The following is a 19,868-nucleotide window of genomic DNA, read 5'->3' on the forward strand; positions in this document are numbered from 1 at the left end:
AGAGGTGACGGAGATAACGTGAGGTCACCAAGGTGGGTCCTGATCCAGCATGACCAGGATCCTTACAGGACACAGAGACGCACGGAGGGACAACCCCGTGAGGACCCAGGGAGAGCTCAGCCATCCACACACGAGCAGAAAGGCCTCAGGAGGACCCTGCCCTGCCCACACGTGGACCTCGGGCTTCAGCCTCCAGGACCAGGGGACGGTACGTTACCTGTTGGGGGAGCTCATCTGTGGTGTCTGTTACGGGGCCGGGTAGACTAACAGTGGTGGCACAGGATATGATGGGAATTTCCAACAGGAAGGAGGGAGCAGGCCAAAGCTTTGGGAAACCAGTGTTTTGTTCCATCAGAAATAAACAAAACCCACACCGGAAAGCTCCTAAACTCAAGGCCGATCTGGGCAAAGGTGAACATCCAAGAGAAGCAGGTGCCCAGGATGGGAGCAGGTGTGATGGGGGGGGCAGGGGCAAGCAGGACACCTTGCCTGCGAACGACAGAAACCCCCGGAACAGCCGTGAACTAGTGGGACGATCATCAGGTAACGTGAAGTCTGAAAGCACGGGCTGGCTGTCAGCGGCTCAAGGACACCGGGGCCAGGTGCTCTCCAGCGCTCCGCGACACATGCCCAGCTGCAGCTTCAGCTGGAGCTGGCGGTCAGCGGCCTGTAGTGAGCCCAGGTGCCACCGCCACGGGACAATTTCCACAACAGATCTGCTCTCTCCATAGGGACAGCAGCTTTCCCAGAGGCCCCCGGAAGACTGCCACCATCTCCTCAGCTGAGAGCGCCTTGCTCATGCCTGACCCGTCCCTGCAGGGGGCATCACCTGGGACAGAACGAAGAAGTGTCACGGTGGCCTTGTGTGCTGTCCCTGGGGTCTGCTGGCATGACCAAAGGTTCCCAGAAGCCTCGTCCAGGAGGGCCCAGGCCAAGCCCGATGTCCAGGGGAGAGCTCTGAAGATCAGCTCCACCCGCACCCCGCCAGGGGCTGCCCGTGGCTCACCCAAAGCTCCCCAACAGGAGGGGCCAAACTGGGGGAACAGAGGGGGAGTCTGGGGCAGTTACAGCTGCTGACGGCAGAGCCAGGGTCCTCAAGGAGGAATGAAACCCCCCCTTGAACGTTCATCACGGGGTACCACTTTCTCACAGGAATGAGGTCTACGTGGTTTAATGAGACGCGTGGACAGAAATGCAACCGGAAGCAACAGCCTGGCCCACTCAACGCACACCTGCCCTCAGACCTGGACCCCAGACACCAGGGGAGTAAGAAATGAATTTGCTGGATGTCACATTATAAATGCTCCCAGACAGTGTTTTGCTTTAAAATGGGCTATTTATTTTTCTCTCCACTTATCACCACAACAGAGAACTTAGAAAACCCAACAACCCACCAAGGAAAACCACCCCAGTTGCCCCATCCCACCCCCTGGCCCGTCCCACCGGCGAGGGATGCCCGGTACTGGCCTTTGTGGCCACAGGACCCAGCCAGGGGTCGGGCACTGTCACCAGCTCCCAGGAACTCAGCGGGGACAGAGCCGAGGGCCATGGCCAGGGACGCACATGCCAGCGTGGCAGGACCAAGCGCCCGTCTCTTCCTCGGCGCGCAGGCCAGGGGAACCGCAGGAAAGGGAAACAAACGCCCAGCCCCGCTCTTGCGGGGGCCCCAGCCTGGAGTCTCCGGCACGTGCTCGGGACCACCAGCTGGTGCGGCAAAGCAGCCATCGCTGGAATGTTCAGGAATGATGTTAAAAACTGGAACAGATTCACGGTTACCCCTTTAATCATCTCGTGCCTGACTTTCAGACACACTGCCTCAGAGAGAAGCAGGCGGACCTGCCAGCAATGCTGAGGGCGCCCCCCGGAGGGCATGGGGAGGGGCAGAGGGATGCCCCAGAACCACAGACGGAACCCCCTGTCCCGCCCAACCCATACCTCCCCTGGATACAGATGCCTGCAGTGTGAGCAGAAGACAAGGGAAGTCATGTCACAGGAGAAACGCAGCGTCCTCAACATAAGGCTCCGCCAGTCTGCAGAGACCGCAGCAGCCCAACTTTCCGTCTTTAGCCTACAGTACTGCCCCCTTAACCGTCTTGATGCTGCAAAGCCCCAGCCCCATCTGGAGACAGTGCGAAGAGCGAGTCCGGGCTCCCTCCAAAGGCCCTCTCGGCCAGAGGCCGTGTCAGCGGGCCACAGGGACTCCCCGTGGCTCCATGGACCACAGTGGGGACCCGCACACTCCGGGCCTTAGAGCAGCCGCCCACTCCAAGGCTGTGACCATGCATTCCAGAGCAGGCACGCAAGATGCGGTGACAGGGGGGCGTGGGATCGGAGTCCGACTCTGCTGCCGATGCCCTTGCACAGGGCGGTCCCCGCGGGTCTCGGTTTCCTCATCTGTCAAGTGGGAACACTGGAGGGATTACACAAACAACAGGGGAGCCCATTACCCAGCGCCGGCACATCCTCGGGGTCCGCCAGTGTCAGTCCCACCACACTGCCCGCAACCTGCGTCACGTCAAGCCCGCGTTCTCAGTTCCTAAAAAACTGTGCTTCTGAGCTCCGAGTCCAGGCTCGGGGCAGGGGAAATCCTAGCCAGAGCCGCCCCCACTCTAGAACCGGCCAGGCCTGCCCAGCCAGAAAGGACCCCGGGCCAGTGACCCTGGAGCGGGAGGAAATGGCCTCATAAGGGTCCTGGCGGGCGCGCACTCAGACTGCACAGCAGACAGGGCCCAACAAAGGCCAGGCCTGTGTGGAGGGGCTGCGGGGGGCACCCAGGCGACACAGGCAGCCCCCAGGGAGGAGGAAGCCCTTTCACCGACCAAACTGGAACCCTCCCCACAGAACAATGACCACCCCATCATTGTTTTGCCTTGAATCACATTTTTAAACACTTAACATACGGACATCTGTTCCTTGATGTTTCGTCTTTGTTCATCTGTCATCCTCAAAACGAAAGTCCAGAACCTTCCGCACTAATTTTAAAGTCTGGCTGAACATTTAGCAATGAACAAAGCTGAAAACACAGAAGAATAAAAGATGTACTCTTGAAATCTTACTTATTTCTACTCACAAATTAGAACAAAACTTTCTCTCTACCTACAGCTTTTCTTGTCTACACCACCCCCGAAAGTTCTAACGATTGTTCGTTCTCTAGACCATCTTCAGTTTTCTCACACAGAAACCCAAAAACAACATGCTTCTGTGGACCATGCGTGGGGACACGCAGCCCCGAGACCACCAGCGACGGGAGTGCCCAGGGCTGCGTGCGGCGGGTGAGGAGAAAGGCAGGTCGAGCCGAGAGACACATGCAGCGGACAAACCTGTTTAAATTTCCCTCTAATTTTGTCTAAGTCCTCGTGAAGTTTATCGTAAGTGGGGTCATCGTAAGGGAACTTCTGAATCATCCCAATCAACGACTCTAAGGCCTTCATCTTTTTGCTGTAAAGCACAGAAATAAAAACTTTTAGTCCTCTGCACACAGCGGGCTCGGCTTACGCGAGGACGACGCTGATCACATACTTGGAGCAACGGGCCTGAGTCCGGAAGCGCGAGAACGAGCTTCTCCCTCAGTACTATTTACTCACCCAGCAACGCGCTCCTGCCCACAGCCCGCGCTCCCCTGCCGGTACGGAGCTGGCGGGTGTGCTGCGTCCCAGCCAGGGAGCAAGCGACTGAGGCACCCCGCCAGACCTCCTCTAGGTCACAGACGTGGGAACAGACAAAACCAGGCAAGGAGAGGGCGCTGGGTGGGACACGATCTAGTCCACTGTGGGCCTGGGGCGTTCCGGGACCCAGAAACATCACACTCACAGCCTTGGGGAGTTCCGCGGCAGGTAGACCAGCAAGCCCCTCCCTCCAAAGGGCATGGGTCTGGTGTCTGGGTCCGGTTCCCTCTCCCAGGAAGGCGAAGCTCTGCGGGAAGGCGAGCTGGCTCCCAGCCCTCGGGTATTTCACTTCTCTGTGACATGCAGACTCAACAGCCACCTCACAGCTCTCCAGAGGAAAAGTGACCTCCGCAAAGCCCAAAACCTAGCCCAGGGCAGGTGCTTAGTGAGCGTAAGGTCTCCTCGCTTCCACCAGGGCTCACACCCAGGGCTGGGGGAGACCGTTCCCAGATGTGTGCATCTGGGAGATACACGGTGATCCTGATGGGCACCCTCCAGACCACCCAGATGACCGAGGTGGGCCATCCGAGCGTCAGAAGGATGCCAGGTGTCTGATTAGAGGAAACTGGACAGAACTCTTCCCCAGGATGAATCAACAGCAACCACCACCTCCTAAGTACCGGCCCGTAACTGCTGTTTTCAGACACAGGCAGAGTCTGCGACGCCCAGTCAGTTAACGAGAATGATGATGGCCACCTCTCTAAGACAACACAAACTGTAAAAGGTCAAAAGGAACTCAAAGCAACGAAGCACTCGGTTTCCAGGGCAATGGAAGGCAGATGCCAACATGTGGGAAACGGCTGTTCCAGCGTGATAAAAATACACCCAGTTTTAAGTTGGCAAGTAGCAACTTAGTCTTCTCTGATCCGTGAAGCTACTTCGAAACACACCCGGCCTGTCACACCATCAAAGTCAAGGCCCGTCAGCAGGGCATGCCTGCTCCCGGCTGATCCAACGGCACGGCCGGCGCCAGACCTCAAGCTCAGCCCTGGCCAAACGCTGGGCTGCACACGGCCCCCGCCACCCTGCTGGGGGGCCGGGGTGGGGAGACAGGTAAGCACCTCCAAGTCCATCAAAAATCCACCAAAAATCCATCTGATGTAAAGCACCACCCCTTAGCCTGAGACACCGTCTTCTGTGGTTTCTCCGGTGTTAAAAGCCCCTTATGCCACTGAATGGAAACGCAGAGAGGGGCTTTCCCTTCCTTGGAACATAAGGCAGCGGAAGGTCCTCTATCAACCCTCTACCATTATTTAAAAAATTGTACCGACACAAGAACGCAAAACACCATGCCCCACAGCTCTAGGAGACAGGCTTCTAGGTTGTTTCAAGGAGACCCTCGGGCTGCGCTGGTGGGGACGGGGCGGCAGCAAGGTGCGCCCCACAGCTTCCGCCTGTCCCCAGGCACACGGCGCGGGTCCTCCTCCAGCTGAGACAGACGGGTGCGCGGCTTTAAGAAATCAGGGACCCCAGCTCGGAGGCTGGAGTGGAGCGCCAAGCTCAGCTTCGCCTGCCACCCAGTGGAGCCCCAAGTTGCCAAACGTGACCTCGACCACACGCGCAGTCCTCAGAGGACCATCCCCGCCCGGTGCACCTCGGCCCCTGTACACGTCTGGTCCACTGCCAGCGACTCAGGCCGCCAGAGCGGCCCAGGGACTCGATCAGGGCAGGGCAGGCCATTCCAGCATCGCCCGGTCAGCTGCGAACAAGCACCCTCGTCCTCACACTCGAATACGGAGGTGCCCCAATTTGAGAAATTCAAAATATTTCAAGTAAGACAAGTCATTCGGACAGCGGAATGCAACCTTCCCTGCCGTCCTCCACTGTCCTCGGGACCCTCTGTTGCCAGGAGAAGGCAGCAGGCATCAGAATGAGGCATGGCACCAGCTGAAGCCAACTTTGGGCTCCCAGGAGAGCGGGACTGCCGAGCCACGCGTGCCTTTGACTTCAGGGCTCGTTCCCAGGTTAAGACTGAAGACAGATGTGCAACTGAAGACAGATGTGCAACAGGGTCCCTGGGGCTTCAGCAGGTGGCGTACAGCAAGAACAGGTTCAAAAGATTACGAAACGACCCAAAAATAGCTACCATTTACTCAGCACCACCAGGAACCAGACCCGTGTCAAACACACCGCCTTCTCTCACCGGCACATCTAGTTGGCTGCGCTGAAAACCAGCCACGACAGAGTCCCCACTTCCGACCCTAGTCATACCGAGGCTACCGTGTTTATTCCAAGCTCCGGGAAAGGCGAACAAGAAGACAGAATCCACTTCAACAACCTTCACCAGCAGGAGATGTAAAATCCACTGGTGCTACGAAGCCTGCAGGGAACCGGCGGACAGCTCCACGAAGGCTTGACAAGTAGTAACGTGTGTTCGCCGGACACCGAAAACGAGATCTATGCAAGGCACAATTTCCTGCAAATATCAGGACCACATTCAAGTCTGGTCTATTTTCTCCACGTGACAGATGAGGACACGGAGACACGAACTGCCCGAAGTCCGGGTAAGCTATGGACCCACACCCCGGCTCCACACAATGAAAAAGGAAGAGATCTTAAACCCTACCTGTCTTTCTCGGTGGCAGAGCCGTGCAGGAGACATCTCCAAGCGAAAGCAAAGCCTTGATAGCACCCAATCTGTGAATTCACAAAAAAGTGAAGATGGAAATTAATAAGCAACAAGCTACATTGTATCTAACTGTCCCGCTCTCCAAACTGAAGGTGGGCACCAAGGGCAGTGGTGCTTCTCACGCTGCGGTTCTGAAGCACGTGCTGGGCATCAGACCCCGGAAGTCAGATGGCCGAGCCTTCAGTGGGGCGACGGCCTCCCCAAAGTTCCCCTGGCTCCGCCCCTGGGTCTTGTGTCCCTTGTGGTCCCCCCTAACCGCAGCTGTAGCCAGCAGAACACAGAAAAGGCACACCGTGACTTCTGAATTTAGGAGTAGCAAACATCACTCCTGCCATCACTGGTCCAAGTGTCACAGGGCCACTCCAGCAGCCCTGCGGGGAGGTGCACGCGGCAAGAGCAGTGGTGTGAGTGAGCAGTCTCCGGAGTGGCTCTCCCAGCCGCGGGCGAGCCTTTGCATGGCTGCAGGCCTGCCTCCAGCCCCGGCGGCGTGGAGCCAGAAGCACCCAGTCCGGTGTCCATTGTCAGAGTCCCCCGCAGCAGACATCTACCGCAGTCCTGACGGCCCCTCCAGGCTCTGCCACTCAGAGCTGGTCTTCCGGAGTGAGGGCCCATTGAGAGGGAAGGAAGAATGACCATGGGCTCCGGAGGACTTCGGTGAGAAGGGGTGACCCAGGGCAAGGATTCAGGAAGCGGAAGCACCGTGATCCGCCAGCAGAAGAAGCGTGATCCGCCGGCGCAAGCTGAGATGGCCGAGGACCAGCTTTCTCGTCCCCCAGACCACATCACCCTCTCTTTAGCAGGCACACCTCAGAGAGGCGGGTTCGGTTGCAGACCGACTGCCAACAGATGAACTGCTCCCGACACACGGGAAAGTTATGGCTAGGCCACACTGTACTCTACTCGGTGAGACGGCCCTAGGTCTGCAGAACGCTGCACTTACCTTCAGCAGAAAATACTTTATGGCTAAAAAACACGGCGCATCATCAGACTCTCAGCAAGTCGTCATCACGGGTCACACATCACAGAAACAAGTATGATAATCCTAACAAAAAGGTCTGAAACGATGCCGGATCAGCGAGGTGTGACAGAGAGACAGAAGTGAGCAAACGCTGCTGGAAACACGGGGCCGACAGGCCTGCCTGGCACAGAGACGCGCAGACTTTCCATCTGACAGCCTCACGCTACCTGCGGAGCTGGGGCTGAGGTGTGCTGGGGCAGCAACACGCCCTGTCAGTCTGGCTGAAGGACGCCGCCCCATCTACCCTGTCCGGTCCGCAGCCGCTCCGAGAGGCCGGAACTCCTGGCTCTGCCACACTGACCATCGCCGGAAAGTGTAAACTATGAGTGAAGAAGATTCATTTCTAAAAATTGGGGGGGGGGGGGGTCCCGCTTACCTCAGATCCAATTCTGGCTCCATGCAACGTGCCGTGCTGTCTTCCTTCGATTAAACCCAAACTGCTGCCTTCTTCGTAGCCCTCCTGGTATCCTTCCCCGTGGAACCTGTGATGGAGAGGCAAGCTTGACCAAAGAAACAGGAGAAAGACTGCTCTTCCTGGAAGAAATTTTCTCTCCCACAGACCCCAGACTCAGCAAGACGAGACACAGTATAGAAGAAACCGTATTGAATGTAAGTCAGAAGACGGAGGTCACGACCCCAGCTCTACCCCCTCCGGCTGCTGGCAAGCCCTCGCACCTCTCGAAGCCCCACAAAGCCTGATCTGCCTCCTCTACAGGGCGGTGGGGCGGGGAGGGGCGGGGAGCCAAATTCACGAATCCCACACCTGGCAGGACACCAGAAACACAGGGAAGTTTTAGAGACACAAACTCGAGGGCTGGGCTCCCGACACCCAGTCGGGAGGAAGGCCCGGGAGCGCTTTCTGAAACCTCCCAGGAGACTCCCGGGTGCAGCCAGGCCAGGGAGCCGTTGCTCTGGGAGTGCGACCTGCACGGCACGAAGTGCTTCCCAACACTGTGCCACACACGTGGCTTTCCATCGCAGCTCCGCACCCGGGAAGGGAGAAACGCCACCGGGTCACCACAGAGCACACGGAGGCAGCGGGGCCCGGCATACAGGAACGGCTGGGGCTCTGCGGGCTCAACAGGGGGCGTGGGACCATCTTAACCTGAAGTCACCACAAACAGAAGAGGTGGGACGGCGCCCCGCAGTGAGGCGTGTCGCTCCCACTTACTGGCGATGGGACCCCGGGGCGTGATCCCGCCTCCCGGTCTGTAAACCACGGAGCGTCACAGACAGCGCTGCGCCAGTGGCCCGCAGACCACCGAGCTCGCTGGTGGGCTCAAAGCTCGAAACACACGTCAGCGCCTGGTGCTTAAACGCTCGCCCTCTTCCACGACTGACGCCTATTGATGTGTCCAGTGGGCCGGGCCCGGGAGGAGGGTCCCCGCCGTCGCAGCCCCGGGCACTCCCCAGGGGCCCCGGAGGCAGCGGGATGGCGTCTGACACATTCATCAGCCTGTCCGTGAATGCGGCCGTATGTCCCACCACGAAGGAACAAGGGAAAGGGGCAGCGCCCAGATGGCAAAGGCCCGTCCCACCCAAGTACGGGGCGTCCCCGGAGGAAGGCGGGCATCAGGCCGAGCAGATGCTCGGGGCGGCCCCGGACCGGGAGGCGGGTCTGGGGGAGCAGCTGGGCACGTGCCGCGCCGCCGAGGAGGAGGAGGAGGAGGAGGAGGAGGAGGAGGAGGAGGAGGAGCAGAGCAGCGGCTCCGGCACCTCGGCCCCACACGCGTCCGTGCCCGCCGCTGGCCCAGGCCGCCCCCGCCCCGACGCCCGCTCCCGCGTCGCCCCAGGCCCGCGCCGCCGTCGCAGCCGAAGGAAGACGCCGGCCCGGCCCCGCCACCCACCTTTCGTCCGCCATCACGATGGCGTCGAACATGTCTTGACTCCCCGCCATGGCGGCTCCCGGCCCGGCCCGGCCCGGCTCGGCCCGGCCCGGCCCGGCTCACCCTGCCCCTCGGGCTCCGCCGCCCCGCACGGCCGCCACCCCCCGCGAGGCCGGAGCTCCCACTCACCGCTTCTGCGGAGGCGAGGCCACTTCCGGGGGCCGGCGGCGCGGGGCAGGCCGGGTAAGGACGGCGCGCCGGAGGGCCCAGCCGGCGCCGCGGAGGCCCGGACGCATGCGCGCCGGGGGCGGGGCCCGCGAAGTCGAGACACCTTTGCCAAAAAAAAAAAAAAAAAAAAAAAAAAGGGTTGAAATTCTAGGTGGGACGTCCAGGTGAGCGTGCAGGGGCGGCCCTTCCACTGGAGGAGCCCGGAGGGAATCAGGAGGGGAAAACCGATATATTTCACTACGTGCAAATGCAAACTCGCTCATGCCCAAAGTGGGGATAACATTAAAAAGCCAGCAACAATCTGGAGGTTTGTCCGAAATATCACAACGAAGGCAATAATGTGTGTGGTTTATAGAGATCTTGCTACAAACGATAAGCAATGAGTGCGTCCTCACAGGGGCGAAGAGACGGGCCAAAGTTTGGAGGGCGGAATGCACGGTCAGGCGGGCAGAGTGGAGAAGGGGGTGTGTGCGCCCGTGACCTTAGAACTTCACCTCCGGGACGTCCTCCCGGGTTCGCTGCAGCACCCGCTGCACGTGCGCCCCGCGGACTCCAGCAGCGCCCAACACGATGTAGGAGGCGAAAGGAAGGTCGTGGAAAATGCTCCTGATGTTCAAGGGAAGAAAGTTTAGGTCTTCTCCCAGTCCAACCACATTACACAATTACTCTTTTAAAAAGAATGAAAGTACCCCAAAAGGTCCACAGTGACTAGATCTAGATTTTGAAATTACATTAATTTTTTTTTAAGATTTTATTTATTTATTTGACAGAGAGAGATCACAAATAGACAGAGAGGCAGGCAGAGAGAGAGAGAGAGGGAAGCAGGCTCCCTGCTGAGCAGAGAGCCCCATGCGGGACTTGATTCCAGGACCCTGAGATCATGAGCTGAGCCGAAGGCAGCGGCTTAACCCACTGAGCCACCCAGGCGCCCCTGAAATTACATTAATTTTTAAATGTCCTCTTTTATATGTTTTCTGAGTGGCCCATGTTTTGTGATCCTCAGGAGCATAAGAAAGCCCCATAAGACATTTTTCCCCCCAGAAGATGAAATTAAATAGACTTTGTATATTTTGTTCGTTAAATATCTTTTCGTTTTTAGGTCGGGTTTTTTTGTTTTGTTTTGTTTTGTTTTTTGTTTTGTTTTGTTTTTTTTCTTCAGCAGCAGATAAAATCACAAAATATTTGAGATGTAGGAGAAAGGGAAAACAAGCAAACAAATACACTTTCCCACCCCTCTGGCCACCAATTAATTTTTTTTTTAAGATCTGGTATATTTCTTTTAAAAAAGATTATTTATTAGAGAGAGTGCACGAGAGAGCAGATGCGTGCAGGGGTGGGGCAGAGGGAGAAGGAGAGAATCCCAAGTCGACTCAGCGCTCAGCACAGAGCCGATGTAGGGCTCCAACCCAGGACCCCCAGACTATGACATGAGCTGAAACCAAGAGAGCCCGATGCTTAACCAACTGCACACCCAGGTGTCTGCCACCAGTTAATTTTTGCTAATCTTGTTACATTTTTTCCTTTTGCATTTTCTCACAAAAATAATCATATGTGTACAATTTTATACCCTTACCCCCGCCTACTAATGAGCTAATGAAAGTTAACATTATATTACAAAAATGTCCCAAGTAAGGGAATGGTTCTCTCGTTATTACATGTATAAAATAGATTTTTTGAACATAACCTCTTCGGTTGAAAGAAAATGAAACAAGCTATTTCCTTCGGCATGGGAGTTAGTGTGTGGTAGAGAAACAGGCCAGTATAGGATAAAACCCACGGATATAAATATATATATATACAGGGGCGCCTGGGTGGCTCAGTTAGTTAAGTATCTGCCTTCACTCAGGTCATGATCCCAGGGTTCTAGAATGAGCCCTGAGTCTGGTTCCCTGCTCAGCGGGGAGACTGTTCCTCCCTCCCACTTGTGCTCTCACTCTATCAAATAAATAAATAAAATCTTAAAAAAAAAATAAAGATGTATATATAAGAGTAGAATCTTAATTCCAAACTTTAAATAACTGCAAAATTTTGAAAGATTACATGTGCTACAAAAACCAACAGTATTGATTTAAACTATTGTGTCAAAAATAAAGCTTTGGTGAGATCCTCCCCCAATGTGTTCCATGGTTATGCTCCTAAAATACTACCTTGAACCCAGACTGTTTTAACATTGAAGGGTAAAAGATTCGTTGTGTTATCTTGGATTTTCAATACTTGTTCACAAATTGCTTCCTTTTCAAATAGGCATCGGACTTTAAAAAAGAGGGACTCCAAGGTAGGAAAAGGGAATTTTAACATACAAATATAATTTATTTCAAAAATCCTTAAATAAGTTTCAAATTCGGTGTCCTTTTTAGCAAATGAATTTATTGAAAAGTAGGTAGAAAAACTCTGAATTAGTATTTCTCCTTATTATCTTAGTTTTTTGAGAAAATGTTCTGATATTTGCTTGTGTAGAGATCTAAGGAACTGGAATTCTGGCATTTAATTGAATAGAATTAAGAAATGATAAATGTGTATAGTTATAATGAAGCCAAAAAGGTTTTTCAAAGGTATAGAGCTTTCTACGTTTCCATGTTTAGGATCTCTGAAGGCTGCCTTAATTGTACTTACTCCAATGACTTCGATACACTATTAAATATTTAATTGATAACAAAGGTAAAAAGGGGATGATATAATCAGCTCCGGGAAATCAACCATATCAAATAGAATACACTTCAAAAACCTGTAATGTTTCATGTATTCTTGTTCAAGTTCAAAGAGAACCAAATTGACATAACTCAAGTGAAAAACAAAATTCCTCAAAGTTCATTGGGAAATATTCACTTCTGGCATTGACCTTTTTCTTTTTTAATTTTACATGCATCCGCCACCAAATACTCAGCAGCCTGCAAAACGAAACAAACCTGAACCTGTCGATCTATACTGCCAACCCAGAATCACACCCATTTTATCAGCGAGCTAAAACCAAAATGTGCCGTTTGTTCCCGTGGTGGTTAAAGAAAACTGCGGGTCTCTCAAAATTTAAACACATTTGATATATGTTTAAAAATAATCTGCAAGGGGGGCGCCTGGGTGGCTCAGTGGGTTAAAGCCTCTGCCTTTGGCTCAGGTCATGATCCCAGCGTCCTGGGATCAAGCCCCGCATCAGGCTCTCTGCTCAGCCGGGAGCCTGCTTCCTCCTCCCTCTCTGCCTGCTTGTGATCTCCATCTGTCAAATAAATAGATAAAATCTTTAAAAAATAGTAATAGTAATAATCTGCAAGGGTAGGGCCCTATCCTGTCGCAGATTAATTCTGCCCTTAGCTACGGAGCTGGAGGGCTCATTTCTGGCTAACGGACTGATGAGATTATCAGTAATCTTTCTTCTCCTGTAGGTGTTTCTGTGTTTGATTTTTTCCTTTAATCATGGAGGAAAAATGCCTTTCATAATCAGAAGGGGAAAAAAAGAAGTGATTTCAAATTCTTAAAAGGAAGTCATTAGATGACAACTTACTTCCAGGAAATAACTCTTCCTCTCAGTGTATATTCACCAAAAATAAACGACAACACAACTGGGGAAAAAAAAAAAAAAAAAAAAAAAAAGAGGCGTCTGGGGGCTTTAACATCCCAGTGTGACTCCCTGGGAAGGGAGAGAATCCAAGGATCGGGTCCCTTGCAGACTCTGGGGCTAATTCCCCTCCATTCCCTCCCCAAAGTGGAGCTCTGGGAGCCTGCAAGGAAGGGCCACTTTCTTTTTTTCTCTTTCTTTTTAATCCACAATTTTAATTAAGTTTTTTATTTCCAATATAGTTAACATACGGTATAATGTTAGTTTCAGGTGTACCATATAGAAATTCAACACTTGCCAGCATCATCCCACGCCATGTCCTGTGCTCACCACAACAGGTGCTCCCCTCCGTCCCCATCACCTGCTTCCCGCCTCCTCCACCCACCTCCCCTCTGGTTACTGTCAGTGTGTTCTCTGTGGTTAAGATTCAGTTTCTTTGTCTCTCCCTTCTTTTTCTTTGCTCATTTGTTTTGTTTCTTAAATTCCACATAGGAGGGGCGCCTGGGTGTCTCAGTGGGTTCAAGCCTCTGCCTTCGGCTCAGCTCATGATCCCAGGGTCCTGGGATGGAGCCCCGCATCGCATCGGGCTCTCTGCTCAGCGGGGAGCCTGCTTCCCCCTCTCTCTGCCTGCCTCTCTGCCTACTTGTGATCTGTCTGTCAAATAAGTAAATAAAATCTTAAAAAAAAAAAAGAAAGAAAGAAAGAAAAGAAAACATTTAAAAAAAAATTCTGCATATGAGTGACGTCCTATATGGGGCACCCGCGTGGCTCAGGTCGTGATCTCAGGGTCCTGGGCTGGAGCCCTGCGTCAGGCTCTCTGCTCGGCAGGCAATCTGCTTCTCCATCTCCCTCTGTGCTCTCGCTCTCTCTCTCAAATAAATAAATAAAACCTTTCTTAAGAATGAGTGCGATCCAATCGTACTCGTCTGTCTCTGACTTACTTCACTTTGCATAATTCTCTCCAGCTCCACCCTCATCGTTGCAAAAGGGAAGATTTCTTTTTAATATTTTACCTCAGTTTATTAATTTGAGAGGAAGAGTGAGTGGGTGAGAGAGCACGGGAGCAGGGGCAGAGGGAGAGGGAGCAGCAGATTCCCTGCTGAGCAGGGAGCTCCACGTGAGCTCGGTGAGGATCCCAGGATCATGGCCGGCGCCCCCCACGCGCCCTGCAAACGGCAATATTTCGTTCTTTCTTATGGCTGAGTAATACTCCATGGTGTATATACACCGCCTCTTCTTTATCCGTTCATCAATCGGTGGACACTGGGGCTGCTTCCACAGTTTGGCTGTTGTAGATAATGGGGCTATAAGCGTCTGGGTGCATACGTCCCTTTGAATTGGCACTGGGGGTGGTAAACACCCAGGAGTGTGATTGCTGGATCGCAGGGCAGTTGTATTTGTAGCTTCTCGAGCAGGAAGCTCCGTCCTGTCATCCAGTGCGCCTTCCTGGGGGGCCACTTTCCCCCTGCCTGCTCAGGAATCTCTTGGAGCCAAATGACGGGAGACTTGCAGTGGGGACTGGGGGTCGGGCGTTGTGACCAGTGACCAAGAGACCTCTCAGAAGGACCCCGGCCAGCAGGGACCAGCCTCCAACCCTGGGACAGCACTGAGATTTGGGCCAGAGCTGGTAACCCCTACTCTCCCCCCGCCCCCGGCCCCGCTGAGGCTTCTAATCACTCCAGCATCCCGATGGCCCTGGGACCCACAGGGACACAGCCAGGGCTTCCAAGGGCGAGAAGGAGAAAAGAGGAGTCTGGGCAGGGAGGCCGCACCAGAATTCCTTAACGCTGCGTGGGTCTCAGGGGAGTTCTATGCTTATGCAGAAGCAGAGACTATGGGGGGAGTAGTACAGAGACCCGGCCGCGGTCCTTTCACCAAGAGGGGACCAACTTCTCCCGCACACCCTTGTGCTCCCTTGGGCTTGGCTGTGCCGCAGTCCCAAACACACAACCCAACGTCTTCGTGGCCTCTGCCAGGAAGGGCTCATTCCCGCTAACACAGAGTCCAGGATGGACTCGGCGGGGTCGGCATGGTGGTGGTGGGGGGGGGGGGTGTCTCCAAAACCGTGAGCTTCAAAAAGAAACTATGAATGTTTGAAGACGAGCAGACGCCACACTTGCGAAGCTCACTTTGCAAAGGCCCCATGACAGAGTGGACGCCCTGTGGATGGTGGCAGGTGGCTGGGAAGGGCCCCCCCGGGGCCAGAGGAGGGAGGAGGGGTAGGGTGGCCTTCCACGGTGGCCCCTCAGAGAGGGAGTTGTCCCGTTGAGGCTGCGTGAGGCGGTGAAGGCAGGATCCAGCCCTGACCGCCCCCCCAACCTGCTGTCACTGGAGAGGACCCGTGAGGGCTCATGAACCCCCAGCAGAGGCTGTAGAGGGTCTCTGCGGTGTGACACACCCCTTCCTTTCTTCAGAGGGGCCCCAGCTCTGGTCCTCCAGTGTCTGTCTTCCCAGGGCTATGGCCTCTTCTGGCCCCAGCACCCCTCTCTGGGCTTTCCCTCCCCTCTGCCCCTCCTGGCAGCCCCCATTCTTCCCCTGCCTGGGAGAGACCCCTCATTTCCCACCTCTGTGGAGCAGACATTCCTGCTTTGACACTTCCTTCTCCTGGCCTGACTACCGGCCTCCCAGCAGGGCAGTGACATCAGAAGGCAAGGCTGGGGCTCCCGGTAAGCCTTGGGTGGTGGAGGGGAGACACCCAGTGTAGGGTCTGCAGCAGTAAAGGCCAACCCCCTTTCCCACTTCTGCTCTGCTCAGAGTGTGGTGGTGCCGGCGGAAACCAGCTTTTCTGGGCCTCAGTGGAACTCACCTCCCCCGACCTGGGGGCTCAGAGTGCTCATCTGTAATACGGGAGGCACACAGGTGCGCACCTGCAGGGTTGGTAAGAGGTGCCTGGCCGGCCGGAGGTGCATAAACATGTTAGGAACTATTGGCAACACGGTAACTTCCTAGTGTGTGTGTCTAATGGTGGGGCACGGAAGGGGAGGAGCCTTCCGTCCCCTCGGAGCGCTCCTGGGGTCCAGCATCCCCAGTTCCTTTGGCCGGAGTCGGCGGGAGGCGGAGACCGCGTCAGGGCACCCGCCACTGGGGGGCGCCGTTGCGCCTCCGGCCGCTCCTCCCAGCGCGCTCCGGGCCACCTGCCGCCAGGGCCGGGGGAGTCCCTCCCCGCCGCGGGACCGGTCTTATCGCGGACTTCATTCCCCGAGCCAGGCTGGAAGAGCATTGATAAGGACCCGCTCCTCCGTGTGTCAGACCCTTTCTCAGGTTATCACCTGTAATTCCCTTTATTTTATTTTTTTATATATTCATTTTATTTATCTATTTATTTGACAGGCAGAGATCCCAAGCAGGCAGAGAGGCAGGCAGAGAGAGGAGGAAACAGGCTCCCTGCTGAGCAGAGAGCCCGATGCGGGGCTCGATCCCAGGACCCTGAGACCATGTCCTGAGCCGAAGGCAGAGGCTTGACTCACTGAGCCACCCAGGCGCGTCTATCACCTGTAATTCTTTAAAAACGTCCCTTGGAGCCAGATGTTACCAGTGATACTCAGGGTGGACGCTGAGACTGGGGGTGGGGGGCTACTTGGCTTCCGATGGACCGATGTTAAAGCCCTCCCAGGGTTGGCCACCCCAGACCACAGGCCTCCGTCCATTACCACCTGCCCCAGCCTCTACCCACCCAGCCCTGGCCCACTGCCCGTGTCCGGCTCTGAGGCCGCAGAGGACACATGGAGGACACATGTCCAGGGCCAGCTGACATCACCCAGCGCTGATGGAGGAACACGATCGTGGAACCTGCGTCCCAGGTCTCCCAGGAAGGGTTTTCCCCCATCAGCCTGCTTTGGTCTGGGCCCAGCTGCCCACAGCTCTCAGACTCCTCATGGAGGGCTGGTGTTGGATCCAGGCTTCACCTGGGCCTGGGCTCCCCTGCCCCCCACTCCACCTGAGATCCAGGACCCAGAGGGCAGGGCTGCTGAGAAGGAAGGAGGTGACCCCCAGCCTCCCCTGCGGGTCTCCCACATCCCCTGCCAGGGCCCCAGCAGTGCCCGGCCTGATGTCAGTTGGGGGGTGAAACCCCAGCCTGGCGCCCTCCCCAAGCTCCCAGTCTTCCCTACGGTAAACTCAGTTAGGGTGGTTGCGAGGCCTGACTGCTCTAGTGTACATTAAAGTTAGTCCCTGGATAATTGGCTGCACAATCCAGAAGCGACTGGAAAGATTTTTTTTTGCTTTCCAACAAAGCAACCCTACTCATGTCTCTCCCTCTGTCGTGGGTTGAATGGTGCCCCCCAAAAGATGTGTCCCAGTCTTCACCCACAGAACCAGAGAACGTGACCTTGGTTGGGAAACGTTTCTTTGCAGAAGTCAAGCTCTCGAGACGAGATCATCCCGCATTACCCACCTGGGCCCTCCAACTAGTGACAAGTGTCATGTTATAACACAGAAAAGCAGACACACAGAGGGGCCACATGAAGACGGAGGCAGACACTGGAGGGGCGCAGCCACAGCCCAGGGATGCCTGGGCCCCCCCCCAGAAGCTGGAGGAGGCAGGAAGGACCCTTCCCCAGTGCCTCCAGAGGGAGTGAGGCCCACTCATGCCTTGATTTTGGACTTCTGGCCTCCAGGTGGAGAGCATACACTTTTCTTGTTCTAAGCTTCCTGCTTCTTTGTCATTTGTGATGGGAGCTCTAGGAAATGAATGCAGGATGTTTGAGGAGTGCTGCTGGGAAGAGGGGACCGAGCGGCGACCCAGAGCCTAGGCCAAGCCAGGCCGAGGCGCCAAGCACCCTGTCCTCCGCGGCTGGGATCCTGTGCCGGTCTAGGTGGGCTAGCTTAACCAGGGTGGCTGGGGAAGCCTGGATCGAACAGACAGGCAGGACGGGCAGGATGGGTCCCCGCCGTAGGGACTGAAGATTCCACAGTGAGTGGTCGACGTGGAGAAGTTGCGAGGAAGCCAGGTGAAGCTTCCCAGGGACCTGCATCCCTGTGCTGGGGAACCCCCAGGACCCCCGTGGCCTGCGGAATGAAGCACATCTTCTCCATCTGGCCAGAAGGAGCCCACCTCGCCGGGGTGCACCCCCTCCCCGCCAGCCAATGGAGCCCTCCGGAAGACAGGGACACGGAGCCAGCTCCCCAGGGCACTCAGAGCCCCCCGGGGACTTGCGACTCTCCTGCCAGCAAACCAGGCAGGGCACCCACTCCTTCCACAGCCTTCCCTGAGCCCGAGGGGGTGTGGGCTCACACTCTCTCTTCTCGTCACCAACAGATCTTCTGGAGACAGACTGGGCAGCCAGACAAAATAGAGGACACCCGGTTAAGTCTGACGTTCAGATGAACAATAAATAATTTCTGAGCATAAGTATATCTCATATTTCATGGGATATACTTCTACTAAAAAGTGTGCTGCTTCTCCTAAATTCTAATGTAACGGGGCTGTCGTGTTTCTACTTGCTAGACTTGACAACTGCCGAAGGCGGAGGGAGATACAGTAAGAGGGCAAGCCCACCTTCCTGTGAGGAGTCGAGGCCCGTCAGCGGGGTGAATGCAAGGTCCAGCCTTGAAGACTCTTCCCTGTCTCCTGCCAGAGGACCCACGTCAGCCACAGAAACGGTCATCCCAGATTTTGGCCGCCAGGTCAAGTGAAAACGTGACCTAGAGTGAAAAAGGATTAACCATCAACACTCTAGTGTGAATTAGTTCACAAAGATGTGCATCTACTCATGACTATGGGCTGTGCTGTGGGGAAGACACTCCACTTTATTTTCCCCTGAAGTGTTTGTCTCCAGGGCACAGATCACATGTAAACAGGCTTCCCACGACTGTCGACCTGGGCTCCACGTGTGAATCACTGGCAAGTGTCACAAAATCTTAGATGTCCAGGCCGCATCTGGTCCAATTAGACCTCATCACCCGGGACCAGATTTTTCCCTAGGTTACTCCGCCGTGCAACCAAATTTAAGAACCAGTGGAAATAACTGTTCCTGGCCACAAGTTCTAGTGCTGGTGAGGGCTGCCGTCTGGGAGCCCACATGGTCCCAATCATCTCGCGGACAGAATTCCTTACGACTCTCCCCACCGTCCCGCAATGCACACCTTGTCCGGCTCACCGTCCACAGGAGGACACAGACTCACAGAGTGACTCACTTACTCAAGGCAGTACAGTTAACGGGTGTGGGGGGATCCACTGCCTGACCCCACAGCCCTCCAGTCATACGGCTTCTGCGCTACGCACCTTGGGTTATGTGCCTTCCCTCTGAGGTCCTGGACTCCCTCACCTGGGCAAGGGCCAGAGGATGCGGGTCAGCAGGTGGGGCTCACCCCGCACTGCCACCTGGGGCGGGAGTAGGGGGGCGGGGTCAGCTCTGGGCACGTCTGCGACAGTGGGGGTGCGTGCCAGGATAGACTGGGGAGTCCTTGCGGGGGGCGTGGGAGGCACCTCACGAAATGGCCTCGGGAGACTAACTGATCTTTGGCAGACGACCAGCCAACCTGAGCACCCAGAAACTCCCAGCCGACGGGGTGAACTGGACTCTTGCCCGCACTAGGCCCAGAGCGGCGGCTCCACGCCTCACCACCCTCTCCAGCCTGCCCTCGTGTTACAGGTGAAAACACTGAGGCTCGAGAGGCCAATGATTTCCTCCAGAACGAACAGCTGGCGGGGCAAATTTTGTCCTAAGAAGCACAGCAACTTCTTCACAATTTTCAGTAGTCATGACCACTGGCGTCTAGTGGGCGGTGGTCTAGTGGGCGGAGCGGCGGGGGGCGCTGTTCACCATCCCAGCTCCCTCGGGAACACCTGCAACCCCCACCCCGACCCTGCCAAGACTGCCCTCACCACCCAGATCCTAGCAGAGCCGAGGACGCCGGCACCCTGGCCCACGCAGCCTCCACTGTTGGGTTAACCTAACCTGCAATTCAACCCACCTCAGCCCCGGCCTCCAGGGAGGCTGCGATGACCAGG

The 19,868-nt window shown here is 55.5% G+C and overlaps 1 protein-coding gene across 4 annotated transcripts; it reads right to left on the reverse strand.

Annotated features, from left to right (window-relative positions):
- Positions 1 to 1,316: 1,316 nt before the first annotated feature.
- Positions 1,317 to 9,441, reverse strand: LTO1 (LTO1 maturation factor of ABCE1). Of its 4 annotated transcripts, none has more exons than XM_032358063.1 (6): positions 9,328 to 9,441; positions 7,689 to 7,794; positions 6,232 to 6,302; positions 3,321 to 3,438; positions 2,905 to 3,013; positions 1,317 to 2,410 (listed from the first exon to the last, which is right to left on the reverse strand). In XM_032358063.1, the coding sequence occupies exons 1-5, from the start codon at positions 9,432 to 9,434 to the stop codon at positions 2,945 to 2,947; spliced, it is 471 nt and encodes a 156-aa protein (XP_032213954.1). In that variant the 5' UTR covers positions 9,435 to 9,441; the 3' UTR covers positions 1,317 to 2,410; positions 2,905 to 2,944. The 4 variants fall into 4 exon arrangements, with proteins under 4 accessions (XP_032213954.1, XP_032213953.1, XP_032213955.1 ...); XM_032358062.1 differs by having other exon boundaries at positions 2,901 to 3,013; XM_032358064.1 differs by having other exon boundaries at positions 2,901 to 3,013; positions 9,160 to 9,385.
- Positions 9,442 to 19,868: the final 10,427 nt, after the last annotated feature.

This window comes from Mustela erminea, chromosome 9, assembly GCF_009829155.1.
Source record: "Mustela erminea isolate mMusErm1 chromosome 9, mMusErm1.Pri, whole genome shotgun sequence".
In the NCBI taxonomy this organism is placed as follows: domain Eukaryota; kingdom Metazoa; phylum Chordata; class Mammalia; order Carnivora; family Mustelidae; genus Mustela; species Mustela erminea.

Coding starts and splice junctions, on each gene's coding strand:
- LTO1 (XM_032358061.1), bottom strand. CDS start 9,209: ATGGCGGGGAGTCAAGACATGTTCGACGCCATCGTGATGGCGGACGAA. Junction 7,795..9,159: donor ATCGTGATGGCGGACGAAAG/GTGGGTGGCGGG, acceptor TCTCCATCACAG/GTTCCACGGGGAAGGATACC. Junction 3,228..3,270: donor ACCTGCCTTTCTCCTCACCC/GCCGCACGCAGC, acceptor GGTGGTCTCGGG/GCTGCGTGTCCCCACGCATG.